Source organism: Hylaeus volcanicus, chromosome 2 (genome assembly GCF_026283585.1).
Source record: "Hylaeus volcanicus isolate JK05 chromosome 2, UHH_iyHylVolc1.0_haploid, whole genome shotgun sequence".
Taxonomy (NCBI): Eukaryota; Metazoa; Arthropoda; class Insecta; order Hymenoptera; family Colletidae; genus Hylaeus; species Hylaeus volcanicus.
Genome location: NC_071977.1, coordinates 1,302,485 through 1,316,015, shown reverse-complemented (window position 1 = coordinate 1,316,015; position 13,531 = coordinate 1,302,485). Strand labels below are relative to the sequence as shown.

The window sequence follows — 13,531 nt, the reverse complement described above, 5'->3', positions numbered from 1 at the left end:
GCGTAAACAGATTATCGCTGCGTCCCTCGGCGCGTGGCGTTTCCATTTAATTCCGCGAAATTGTTTCGCGTTAGAAACCTTTCGGACGGCGAGAAAACAAATGTTTTAGACGAAGGTCGTTGGAAACGACGAGTGCTGCAGCGATTTGTACACCGTTCAATTCGGGGTGCGTTACGCACGAGTCCCTGAGTCTGTACTGCACACCCAGTAGCGTGTTATCCTATTCTATAATAGACGTGACCAACCGATTTTTGCCCGAGGGCCAATTTGCACTTCCTTAGTCCACACCGTGTCGCGGGAATCGAGACATATGCGTATATGTATTTGTATATACATATATATATATATTTATATATATATATCGTATTACATATATGCGTACATACCACGTTGTTGGCGATTCTATGACAAAAGCATTACAGGTGGTTAAAAAGAACGAATTAAGGAGAGTCCCATTCGGAGAGTCGTGTGCGAAGCACGTAATTATAATACAGGAAAACTTACGAGTGAATCTGAAGCCGTACATTTTAATTAAAAAATGGTGAATCTATATATAAAGCAGCAGCGTATAATGTACCGTGGCGAAGGTCTGCTAGACCCCCCGAGCTTCTAGTAGAAGTTCTCCGCCTGTCTACTTAAGGCTTAAATAACATTATTTCAGACTTGCTGGCAGTAGTAAGGCACTTGCAATGGCGAGCCGCCTCGCCATCAGTGGCGCAAATGCGATCATAAAATTAAATGCGCCAGGCCTGCGAGATCCGACCATCCGACCCGGTGAATCAAAGGTTTAATAGATTTTTGCATGCACGTTTAAAAATAAATTTGATCGCACCGAAATATATTATTTTATTCCCATCTTTAAAAATAACGTACCGTTCTCTTGCGTTTTCTTTATAATATATCGTTTTACCAGTTCTTTTCCCACAAAAAACGCTAATAACCTCGAACCATCCCCTCGCTCGGAGCATGTTCCCCTAAAGATTTTTACCCGTACTTTCCACCATCCCCTTTAACGCCGAGGATAAAATTCCTTTTGTATCCCCACTTGTCAAGGTTACGGATGTCACTTTGGTGGAGTCTGTTTTGAGAAGGTAGCGCGGGTGCAGAAATAACAATCCTTACGAGCGTTAATAATCATAAAAATGGTAATGTTAATGACGCCGTCGGGCGGGGCCGGCGCGGCGCAGACATTTAATAGAGAACGGCCGACCGGAACGGGAAGCAATAATAAGAATAATGGAAACAACGATGACAGTAATGGGAACGATAATAGGAAGGAAACGCGGCGAAACGAACAGTACTGCAATTGTAACCGCGCCGCGAGGGTGAACGTGTAAAATTGTTTAACGAGATCATTGGCCGGTTTTTCGCGTGACTATGGTTCGAAAGTGAATATCGGGCTTCGGATCTATCGTTCTTTTTGTCCATTCGAGGTATCGCGATACCTGCTCGATACTTTGCCGTGCCGCGTTCTGGCAAATAGATCCGCGTATGCGATTTTAATGGAACGGATGCAGCGAGTTTCAGGAGTGTTTTATCTAAACGAAAGCGAGTTTTTCAATCGCGAACCGATTCGACGATAATGTGGGCATTGCGAGCGATAACGGGTCGCTATTGTTCGAACGCATTCGATACGGCACGGGAGATACTTTTTACGTAACCTTTTCCGTGCTCGTAATAACTGCCGGCAATCGGATCGGGTTGGGTTTCGGCCACTAAACTGCTTTTAAATTAATTTATCGTTCAATTTCAAAGTTCCAAGTTCGATTCGGTTCTTCTATCTATTCTACCATACGTTGTTATCTATATAATCTATAGTACGAAATTCTTTCGTACAATTTCGGTATTTAAATAATCGTACGCGAGATCGAGGGAGTGCTATCCTATTTAGAAAATGGACGAGAATCTCCTCTGGAAGTAACTCTTAAAGAACGTTTCAAAATTCCTTTGAGACGGCATCTTGTTTATCCTCGGGGTGGAGAAAGAGGCAAAAGAGGATCGCGACGCGATAAAAAAACAGCAGCCAAGGTAACAGAGGGAGACAAATGTTATTCATGCTCAAACTCGGTGGAGACAAATTTCAAAACTACGTGTAATTAATGTCGCGATTGCTATTGTCTAGAATACCGAGTTCATTTTCAAAATGTAATATCCACCGAGAGTTATCGTGCGTATCTCTCCTGGCATCAACAACTTGCTCGCCGCAATAAGAATTCCAAATGGGTAGCTGAAATTAGGCCTTGCAAACAATGTTTAAATATTCATCAACGAAGGAAATATTCTAGGCCATTCGAACCTTGCTCAGATGTTAAGAAAAGTACATGATCCATTTATAATAAAGTAAAAACAAAAATATCTTTTATACGCGTATACAATTAAATCGAAGTAAAGTATTTCTCGTTACGTATTCCATACGCGTTCATAGCGCATAAGAGTTAGCTAGTCGATGAATATTTATGCCGTGCTCGTAAGACTCGTATTCGAACGTTTATAAAGAATATATTGTAACAAAGCTACCCCCGAGTTCTTGTAATTAATTACTATATACATATACAATATTATTATACAGTATAGTATATCCACCTGTATCTTTTCAATTTCGAAAGATTCTACTCCACGCAGATTTTTATTTTCATTTCCCTTTCCATGCGCGACATTTTTCCGCGAGATACGGTTCGAGAGACCGCCAGGTAAGATTTGGGCAACTCTCTATAAAAATAAAACTCTCGTGTCTGCTTCCTTTATCTTCGAGAATAAGCTCAACCGTGAACATATTGGCCGCGGTTCTCTTATACGTAGGAACAAGTCGGACAGTTTATCTACGAAAGACTGTTTTCTGCTTCGAAACGGCACGGTCTGTTTTTCGAATCACGGCTGTCCTCTCGAAAATCCGCTACACCGAATGCCATTCCGTTTCTCGGCGGGAATAAATCCTATCTAGCGTCGGAAGTGGATCGTTTCCGCGAATGTCGTTTCCCTCCGTGGCCCCTTCGCGCCGTAAAATCAACGACGCCGCGCCAGAGTCAGAGCCGTGTAAGTACGTTCTCCAGTCTGTAGCTTGTAGCGATAAAAAATATCAACGGAAACGAGAATTACGTAATAATAACGTCGACGCTGCTTGCAAACGGTTCAGGTTTAGGATCGAGCCTATCCCACTGTAACGAAACATGATTCCTCCCAGGACCGGGGCACTCGGGGAGTTGGGAGACGTCGCTTTTGCAGCCGCGTCGAATTGACGTCATGTCTTGAACATCCAATTAGACGTCGACGAAGATCACGTCACGTGTGAACTGGTTCTATGTAAATGCATGCACCGATATGACGCGACGTAAATTTGACGCGGCTGCGAAAGTGACGCGCGTCGCGCCAGCCCTTTGGAACTTTGCGCGATCTTTACGGCTTTGAAAAATTTATGTTTTTCGAGGGCGAAAAGTGGAAAGAGTCGTAATTAGGAAAATGTAGCTTACCGAGGGCCTGCGAAACGAGCGCGAATCGCCACGCAGGGGATTCCGAATGTGTTATACTCGAGAGGGCAGATTTTTGAAAACGGCAGCTACGATGTAACGCCGGTATGTGAAATATTTTTTCTCTGCGCTTTATCCACCGTCCGGCCCACGAAAAGCTTTCTAGCCCGTAACTGCGAAAGTTTATTGGCTCCACAGACGCCGCGCCGGTTTTCCAATCTAGAGTTCGTAGCGATCGCGGTGCTACAACATTATTGCTCATTTCTGACACGACCATCGGTGCTTTTCACTCGTGTTCCGTTGCGTGGAGTACTCGGTCGGGTATCGCGAGAGCGTTAGACCTATTGATCGCGATTTGCCGATTGGCAAATTGTACAATTTTGATCTCTCGCCGAGTAGCTATACAAACCACCCTACCGAATGTTCAATTACAACGGGTTTTACCAAAAGAGGATTTGGGATTTCGTTCCCAATGCAACGCAACGAACATGAAGTATTCTAGCATTTCGGTGAAGTATTCTAGTCTATAAAAGTCTTTTAAAATTAAGTATTAAAAACGCAAGATCGTACGACCGCTCTGTTCGACGCATAAATTCTTCTTTACGCGACGTATACGACACGGTACAAAAATACCGCACAAGTACGCGCAAACTAAGATAATTGACGTTACGTTAAAAACACAATTCGTAGTTTTACAGCGTGAAGGGGGGCTGTGTAGTACGAGCGATGACGAGGCAATTCCCCGACGCGACGTCCGCGATCCTAGGACAACATTTCCTTACGAGGAGACCAGACGGGCGTAATAAAAGAAAAGGGTGGAAAACGATACCGCTCGCGAGTACACAGACCCTTCAGCGAGACACGTAATTTTATCGATCCCCCTTGGTCGTTGGTTCGTTTCCGGCAGCGGTACGTACACGTACGCCGCGTTGTACAATTCCGCGATCTCCGCTCCCCTGCGGAGCCAACCCAGTGGCTGGCGAATCGGTGAAAAGACATTTCTCGAGAGGGAAAGAAAACGAGAAACGAAAAAAATTGTAATCGTATTGATCGGGATACGCCAGCGGTCTGTTCCACCGACGGATAAATCTAACGTTTTAACTCAACCATCGAGCACAACGCCGAGCGTGCATCTACAGGTGGAGGCGCCTGCGCGTCGCCAGTTATATTTCGCAGACGTCACTCACACCCCCGCGTGACTCGGGAATATGCGGGAGTTGCACAGGTATGTACGTATCCGCGTATTCATCCCTCGGCGTGTTGCTCCCGCGGCCGGGGCCCAGGACCGTGGATATTCTTTCGCGTCAATTCATCCACGGATCGTGCTCGCCCCAACCCTCGTCGCGCCGTTCCCTCCGTTTTCCCAACCCTATTCGTATCCCATTTTTCCATTCACCGCGTTTTTTTCACGCTCGTGGCCTCGTTTACGCGTCTTTTGGTACCGCGACCCGCTAATAGGACGGGCCGCGATTGTGCATCCAGGTTATTTCTGGCGGACATTAAGCATCGTTGGAAATACGGGGCGAAATTCGCCGAACACCGAGAGGCTTTTGCGACTCTTCGTCTTGATTTTGTAAGGGAGAAGAGTTATTTGGGAAGAATCGGATAGAACCGAGGTCGTCGCGTCTTTATTATCATATGTTAGGGCTAGTATTTCGTTCTCTGCCTTTGCATTTAATTGTCCGTTAATCTAACGTGGTTTAAACGCACGAATTGGAAAGACTTGTTGGATCGTGCGGAGGAAGATTGAAGACAGAATTAATTTCTATGCCTAATACAAGTAATTATGGCTCTGTAATTAGAGGGTGTGTACGTGCGGAGACCTGAAACGCGCTATAAATGCGTTTATTACTCGGCGTCGAACGTGCAATGTTATTTTGACGCGAGTTTTCTGTGCTTGAAGCTGTCCTGGACATTGCAAGCTTGGTAATTGTGCGGGTTAAATCGAGCGTTCAGAAACGTATGTATAACGAGACGTATAGAAAGAAAAATATTAAGAGATTACAATTAAGAATATTACTACCGTACCGAACCGTTAGAACAAGTTAGTTCAACGAAGGACTTTTAAACTATACTCCCATAAAATATATACTACAACAATTTGTGAATAATGTTTCCTAACTTGTTAACGACGAAAACGTTTGTAGAAATGATTCGCAACTAAGGGATTGTATAAAAAATATAATATAAAAATAAAGACCAGAAAGTTGGCTGTACATAGATATATATGTATAATACAGAACGCGTGGAAGTTGATCCGCATGCAACGTGTGTCTTGGTTCCAAAATGCTCGTCCGTGAAAAGGTGGTTCTGCAACCCAACCGTGAACGTGAAAATGAGTGAAAGCAAGGTTTACATATGCCACAGTGTGTCGTTCAAGTTCAAACTCATTCTCTCTCTCCCTCTCTCTCTCTCTCTATATCTATCTATCAAAGGACTGGCAGATAGCATAAATAACAGAGTGATCTCTATCATCTAGCATCTCTTAGAAATAACTAAAACAAGACCGAGTGGTATGGTGCTTGAAAGTTTATGAAAACTGATAGGACGAAAGCTCGCCGTCGCAAGAGAGCTCACCGTCGCGGTCGTGGCCGTGGCTTAAATCAATTACATTAAGGAAGCTAGATGTCGGAGCAGAGACCGCCACGCGTTTTCTCTGGAAGGAAAGTTTCGCGAGAGAGAGCCACGGTAAACATCAATCTTGCCGAGTGTAAATCGTTTCGCTCACCCTATGCGTGTAACTGGTTCCGCCGTGGCTGTTTGGTAAATAACAATCTTCAGGGCCACTGCAACAACCACCGCAACACTTTCCACTTGTGTTCAGTGAGAACGGAGACCCTTGCGCATTTTTGCATCAGGATATCGGTGAGATTCACGATCCACCATGGATCGATTGAATTCCGGTGTTTCGCTCGGTATCGCGAAGGCTCGAAACAGAATCGTTTCAACCGCGTCTTCGTATTCTCATCGAGTCGGCGACGAACGAACCTGATCGACAGGCAGCGAGCATCGTTGTTAGCGGCGAGTCGAACACCGAGTCAAACTCGAACGTATAAGCAAACCCATCGACAGCGTGTTGCTATGTACACGCGTGTAATCGGTGATGGTGAACGTGTGCTTTGCAACCGACCGACCGCAGTGATAGCTTGGGGTGAACTGAACGTGAGGAGAGGGTTGGAAAACGACGTGGAATCCGTCCAACCTCACCTGACGAAGCGGCAGTGGCGCAGCGTGCGCCCTTAGCCGCGCGTGCGTCTAACCGTCAGGCTACCCACGAACTTGCTCAAACTTTCCCGACTGTTCGAGCAATTAGGGGGATGAACGGAAACGGGATTAATCCGTGCTTTCGGTTCCAATTGTACGTTTCGACCCACCGATGGCCTCCCGAGTTAGGTCACTCGCGGTGAATTATTTTTAACTTCTTGAATACTCTTTAGTCTTCCTCGTCCTAACAAACTTTTAAGTCCTTTATTGACGTTTAAATCGATTTATTACAATTCAGCTCATTACAATTCGGATTTTATCAATGATGCAGTGCAACGAACGCCTGCAATATTTCCACCATTGAAGGATACGAAGCAATGTTGAAACGTTGAACGAAACTACTTGATTAACTTAAATCGAATTTTGAATCGAATTACTTTCCCGCGTTTATGGGACAGGGAACGGTATCGCCATTTAGCGTTGAAGAGGCCGAACTAATTTCGGAGTTTGGTCAGCGCCTCTATCGGGAAAACGCTCAAGTTTGTCCTCGATAGTTACTTTTCCTACTGCTAGATGGCGCTATTTTCACGGTATTTACCGACAGGTGTCGGTACATTACCATCATGTCGATAAAAGTCATTCTTAACGGCGCCATCTAGCGTTGAAGACGCCGAACTAATTTCGGAGTTTGTCAGCGCCTCTATCGGGAAAACGCTCAAGTTTGTCCTCGATAGTTACTTTTCCTACTGCTAGATGGCGCTATTTTCACGGTATTTACCGACAGGTGTCGGTACATTACCATCATGTCGATAAAAGTTATTCTTAACGGCGCCATCTAGCGTTGAAGACGCCGAACTAATTTCGGAGTTTGGTCAGCACCTCTATCGGGAAAACGCTCAAGTTTGTCCTCGATAGTTACTTTTCCTACTGCTAGATGGCGCTATTTTCACGGTATTTACCGACAGGTGTCGGTACATTACCATCATGTCGATAAAAGTCATTGTTAACGGCGCCATCTAGCGATAAAAAGAGGAACTATTCGAGGACAAACTTAAGCGTTTTCCCACCGATGGCGCCACTGGTACCAAATTCATTAAATAAATAAATAAATAAATAAATAAATAAATATTAGTATAATTCAATAATTAACTGCTATCAGGGAGCGATCCCTACGTTTAGGAGCGAAAAATTTGTAAGCTCACCCGCTCTATAAGCAGATGAACACGGTGACCTGCATGCAGTCATTGTATATAGATTGTAGACTTCTACCAACTTCTACAACTATACAAGATGACAGTCAAACCATTTTGTCGGAAAATCGAATTCTATATGTTTTAAAAGCGAGAAAGTGTCGCATTTGTTTTCTTTTTAGAATCTTGACAAGTTGAGGACCACTAAGAACTAACTACCGATCCTAAACAATTATACATGTGTCTCTGTCAACTACATATATCGACTCGTACATACGTATATCAATCGTACATATGTCAACTCATTTTACAGCTATTGTTTTGTTTGCATTCAATTACTTCACCTTTATTTCATATCGACTACTTTAGCGTGTTTCAAATTTTTATCCGTAAACGTATTTATTTGGGACTCCATAAGCTGTCAGAAGAAAAAGAGCATAATTGTTTATATTGAGAAATTAAGAAACTGCCGTCCCGTAATATTTGATTATCACGAAACACATTATTCGATATTAATTTATCAAAATTATACGAAATCAATAATATAGTTTGAGAAATATTAAGGTAATTTTCATGTAGCCGGGGTGAAGGCCTTTGAAGTTTTTATTACGTTCCTTTTTTTTTTTGTTACGAGTTCATCAGCGAAGAATATGATAGTCAACTTGTACGGAAACTAACGGGGAAAAACCTGCGAGTAATCAAGGTTATATTGTGACGCACTGTCAAGACAATAAGATAATATTCATGTTCGGTGAGTACACCCAAGTACACCACCGTCTTCAGGATCTTACGGAACTGTGATACTTTGTTATTTCATTTTAAAAAGTTTTCTATATAGCGTTTTGGTACTTAATGTTCATAACTTATTAATGCCATTGTAATTGAAATAGCGAGCAATCGTTTAGTTGTGACAGTGTCTTATTGAAAAACGCACAATGCCCGAAGTTTATGAAAATTATATGGTTTTTCAAAATGTACTCGAAAACCAGGATTACTTTTCCCACGGAGATGGTAATTTTCAATCACAATTCTTTATATTTCCTTATGTATCATTCACGAGTTACACTAAACAAATACATATATAAAAGTGTTATTTTACTCACACTGTTACACTAACATTTTGTAACTGTCAGTTCAATTATAATTTTTTCAAGTAAAACTGGTAAAATGGTGTTAAACTAACTCTAATCAAATTATCAATGCTACGATACTAAAACCTTTACTTCCTATTTCAATTTACCATATAACTGTTACAGCTCGTTTAAACTATACTTGTAAAATTCATTATAAAACATCTTTACATGTGTGTTAATATAGAGCATATTTATGTATGTTTTTTGTATAACATTTTACTTTTCCTTTATTTTCAATAAAAATATTATATTTCTGCATATATTTTGTTCTAAAGACTTACAGGCAATAAGCAGTCAAGGTGTGTATAGTCCATTTAATGGATCCCAAGGAACGGCAAGCATTGCTTCCCCCATGTCTGCCTCGTCAGCTATACATGGTACTATTTATATTATTATTCTATATATCGAGGAATATTTAAACTCCTTTTTTTTTCAGTTATTGGAGAACCACATATAACAATTTTAAACGAGCCAATGGATAAATTTAGATTTCGATACAGATCAGAGATGTTAGGAACGCATGGTAGTTTGGTGGCTACAAATTGTAGTGGTCGCAAAAAAAATGCACCTTCGGTTAAAGTATGTACACTTGTATCTTGTTATTATTTCTGCTTTGTACCGCTTGCACCATAATATATTATGAAGCTTAAAATATTCCTGAATATATTAATGAATAATTGTTTGAGTACTGGATAAATGATTTCAATGTACCATTTAGCTACATAATTATCTGGATAATGCGATAATACGTTGTACACTGGTCACGTCTGACGACGGTCAGAGAATACCTCATGCTCATAGATTAGTACGTAGACAAGATGGCATCGATTCCGATGATCCGCATCATATTAAAGTTTCTTCTGAAAATGGATTCGTTGCAACGTACGTTGTTTTTCGCTAACTCGTTAGTTTGATGAAGTCAAGTATATCCGAATTAGATTCGACAATTACATTTATAATTCTGTTACTTTTCTCTTATAAATTTTATAATAACTAGATTTTACGGAATGGGAATTATACATACAGCAAAGAAGCATGTTAGGGATGAACTTATAAGGAAAATGCGTAGTAAAGCTTTAGAAGAGAAGAAGTGGGAGAACATAAATGCAACTCTTACAACTCGGGAAGAAGCACAAGTAGGTTTCTTTTTCTTGCTGTTTACCAATATTTTTGTTCATTTGCATGATCTTACGAATATAAGTTTTTATATTAATAAATTCTTGATTTATATTTATAAAGATCAAAGCTGATGCCGAATACTACCAGAAATGTGTGAATTTGAACAGTGTCGCGTTATGTTTTCAAGCATTTATTCTGGATAAACATGATATTATGAGACCGATAACAGCACCTGTGTACTCAAAGGCTATTAATAATCTCAGTAAGTGACACGTTATAATATTTTATATGAAATAATTTAGAATAACAGTGTTTGTATTTTTCTAGAGAGTGCATTGACAGGAGAGCTCAAAATATGTAGAATTGACAAACATACTAGCAGCGTTGATGGAAACGAAGAAGTGTTTATATTTGTAGAAAAGGTAGGAAAAAGTAAGTATATCTTTTTAACAAAAGCTATGTTAGAAACTAAAAAGAGAAGAGACTAATTTTCATCATTTTCTAATTAACTTTTGCTCTATTGTAGAGAATATTAAGATAAAATTTTTTGAGTTAAATGAGGATGATACAGAAATTTGGAGAGATTACGGACGCTTTTCAGAATTGGATGTACATCATCAATACGCAATTGCATTTCGGTATTCCAACATTTTATAAATAAAACACTTTTAAATAGCAGTATTGCATAATACTTTTTTTTCAGTACTCCACAGTATAGAGATCTTAATATTGTTTCTCCAGTAGAAGTCTTTATACAGTTAGAAAGACCATCCAATGGAGATTGTTCTGAACCAAAAAGATTCACCTATAAACCAAGTGATAGAGTTATAGGTAAATTGTGTACATAAGCTGTTTAAAATGTTTATAACATATTTGAAACGAATTGAAAATATTTTTACAGGCAGGAAACGTCAAAGGATGTCATGTTCTGGAAGTACAGAATTATCGCGTATAATGCCACCTTTTAATGATGTTGAAATAGAGAGTAATTTAGGCGACAGCAGGGAAATTTCTAAAGAATTGAAAAAGATGATAATGGAGGGTTGTTCGTCACCAGACCACCGAGAATTTATTGAAACCATAGACTTGGATAGTAAGTATAACATTTCTTGTCTATATAAATTTGAATCGCTTTAAAATGCATTTTTTTTAGAATATCTACGATGCATTGACGGTAGCGAAGACAATATGTTAACTGCCGATGGCCCATTGCTCAGACAAGTATGCATCTCATTTCTTGAAAATTTAACATTTGATTTTTTAATGTTTCGTTTTACTTTCTAGCATCAAGATGACTCGCTATTTCCTAAACACATCCTTATCGAAGTTGTAAGACATATGAAGATGGACTCAAGAAATACGAATGAATATGTACAAAAACTACTTAAAGATCGTTCCACCTATGGCGATTCCCCGTTACATGCAGCACTCCGATATGGTCAACGTGACATCGTCAAGTATATTTTAATGTTGATAAGCACCGATAAAGACTGTAAAATGCTCGTCAACGGACAAAATAGTTCTGGAAAAGTAAACATTGACCTAAAATATATTTATATATATTTTAAATAAAATTTCAATTAAACTAGAATATTTACTACTATAGTATAATTATTATAACGAGTATAATGTTTTATTTATTAGACGCCATTGCATTATGCAGTTTTACAAAATCAACCAGAAATTACAAAAGCGTTACTTGAACTTGGAGCTGATCCAAATCGATCGGATGAACATGGTTGTTCGCCGTTACATGCTGCTGTACGAGGTAAGTTCAATTATTAAGAAGTTAACTAAACTTTGATCGTTCGTGTAATGTATACATTTCAGTTCCTCGAGCTGGTGCTTGTGTCGGTGCCTTATTGGCAGACAAGGTAGTTGACATTGAAGCTCATAATGACGCTGGCTGGACACCATTACATCTTGCCGCAGAAGCGGGTTCATATGAAGCAGTATGCTTACTTGTTCAGGCTGGAGCTAATGTAAATAATACTGATATGTCTTATGGTCGAACAGTATTACACATAGCTGTAGAAGGTGGACATAAGGACATTGTCGAGTATTTACTCAAACAGGTACAATGTTACTTTTTACTGTACTATATAAATTCAAACTAAGATATATTTCCACTATATCTCACAGATTGAACATATTTTTTGTTACAGACGGACATATCTGTAAATAAGAGAAATTTCAGCGGAAATACTGCTTTACATACTGCGGTTGTGTATTCTGGAGTAAGAGCAAAAGAACTGTGTGCATTGCTAATACAATATGGTGCAGATCCACATATTCAGAATCATAATCGAGAATCGAATAGTGTAGGTGCTTTTTCTTCAACAATATTTTATCACACAAGTCTGCTAAAAAGCGCCGCTAACAATACGATCGCGTACGTTAGCACTCGAACGGTTATTGTATTCTATATATTTTATTTAACATATTTAATAGGTGGATAAAAGAAAAGGATCGCATACCGATATCAAAGTGGAAGTTGATTCTGATACTGAAAATGAAAACACAGAAGAATCGGCTGGACAATCATCGTTCGATCTGGCCACGAATAAACCAGATGTAACTATGTTGTACATTATTCGTAAGCATGTATTAAGGAGTTACGTACATATCATTTATCGAGCTAAGAAAATATTTCTGTCTTGTAAAGATTTTACAGCTTCTTAATGGTCAGGCAAAGGAAATTACACCTGATGTGGGTCCAGTTTCCACTAAAGTAGAAGCAGAAGATGAGGATTCAAACATAAATTGGTTAAACAGCGAACGGAAAGAAAAATTATCCATTTTTCTAGACAAAACACAGGGATGGAAGAAGCTTGCAAAACACTTAAATTTTCAATATTTTTTAAATACACTTCAACAGAGCGCTTCGAGTCCTTCTTTACTACTTCTAAATTACATAGATGTAAAGTATACATTTTTTTATTTGAATATAGTTTCTAATAAAATTTGATATAATGCTAAATATATTAACAACGAAATGTTTTTTTAGGTACAGGCATCTTTATCTCTTACCGATATGGAAACTGTATTGAGAGATATCGGAGAGATAGAAGCAGCGGATTACGTTAAAGAAATCTCATCTACATGTTCGCAAAATTCGTTTCCTTATTGTTAAACTTTTTTTTATTCTGTCATGTATAACAATATGTAAAGTATATATAAAGTTTGTTTAATGTCGTATTCGCTAAGTTTTATTAAGATATAATAAACAAAATTGTCATGAATGTAAATACTATGTATAACTGCATATAATTTTTAAACGTAATTATGAGGTTAAGATAATCATGATTGTTTGTATTAAAGATATTTAAATAGATAGCAAGAATTTTATTTTATTTTTTACCTATTGAAATGAAACATTACATACGTGAATGTAATGTGACAATTTACTGTGTTATAATAT

General features: G+C 39.3%; 2 protein-coding genes across 7 annotated transcripts in view; one reads left to right on the top strand and one right to left on the bottom strand.

Moving 5' to 3' along the window:
- LOC128884782 (follistatin-related protein 5-like) overlaps nucleotides 1-6,641 on the bottom strand; it is a 59,200-nt gene extending 52,559 nt beyond the window's left edge. The window contains exons 1-2 of one of the 2 annotated variants that reach the window (XM_054138411.1): nucleotides 6,193-6,641; nucleotides 6,024-6,120 (exon numbers count right to left, since the gene is read on the bottom strand). The gene's annotated coding sequence lies outside the window, so the exon portion shown is untranslated. The remainder of the gene's footprint in view (nucleotides 1-6,023; nucleotides 6,121-6,192) is intronic. The other variant, XM_054138410.1, reaches the window with a different exon arrangement.
- A 1,336-nt stretch (nucleotides 6,642-7,977) lies between these two features.
- On the top strand, nucleotides 7,978-13,446 carry LOC128884681 (nuclear factor NF-kappa-B p100 subunit). Of its 5 annotated transcripts, XM_054138214.1 has the most exons (20): nucleotides 7,978-8,422; nucleotides 8,493-8,609; nucleotides 8,749-8,869; nucleotides 9,267-9,368; nucleotides 9,428-9,570; nucleotides 9,710-9,873; nucleotides 9,989-10,127; nucleotides 10,231-10,372; nucleotides 10,438-10,542; nucleotides 10,637-10,748; nucleotides 10,814-10,941; nucleotides 11,012-11,203; nucleotides 11,264-11,331; nucleotides 11,395-11,640; nucleotides 11,755-11,878; nucleotides 11,941-12,185; nucleotides 12,276-12,431; nucleotides 12,562-12,684; nucleotides 12,776-13,030; nucleotides 13,118-13,446. In XM_054138214.1, the coding sequence occupies exons 3-20, from the start codon at nucleotides 8,794-8,796 to the stop codon at nucleotides 13,241-13,243; spliced, it is 2,646 nt and encodes an 881-aa protein (XP_053994189.1). In that variant the 5' UTR covers nucleotides 7,978-8,422; nucleotides 8,493-8,609; nucleotides 8,749-8,793; the 3' UTR covers nucleotides 13,244-13,446. The 5 variants fall into 5 exon arrangements, with proteins under 5 accessions (XP_053994189.1, XP_053994187.1, XP_053994191.1 ...); XM_054138212.1 differs by having other exon boundaries at nucleotides 7,978-8,609; XM_054138216.1 differs by lacking the exon at nucleotides 8,749-8,869 and having other exon boundaries at nucleotides 7,981-8,422.
- Nucleotides 13,447-13,531: the final 85 nt, after the last annotated feature.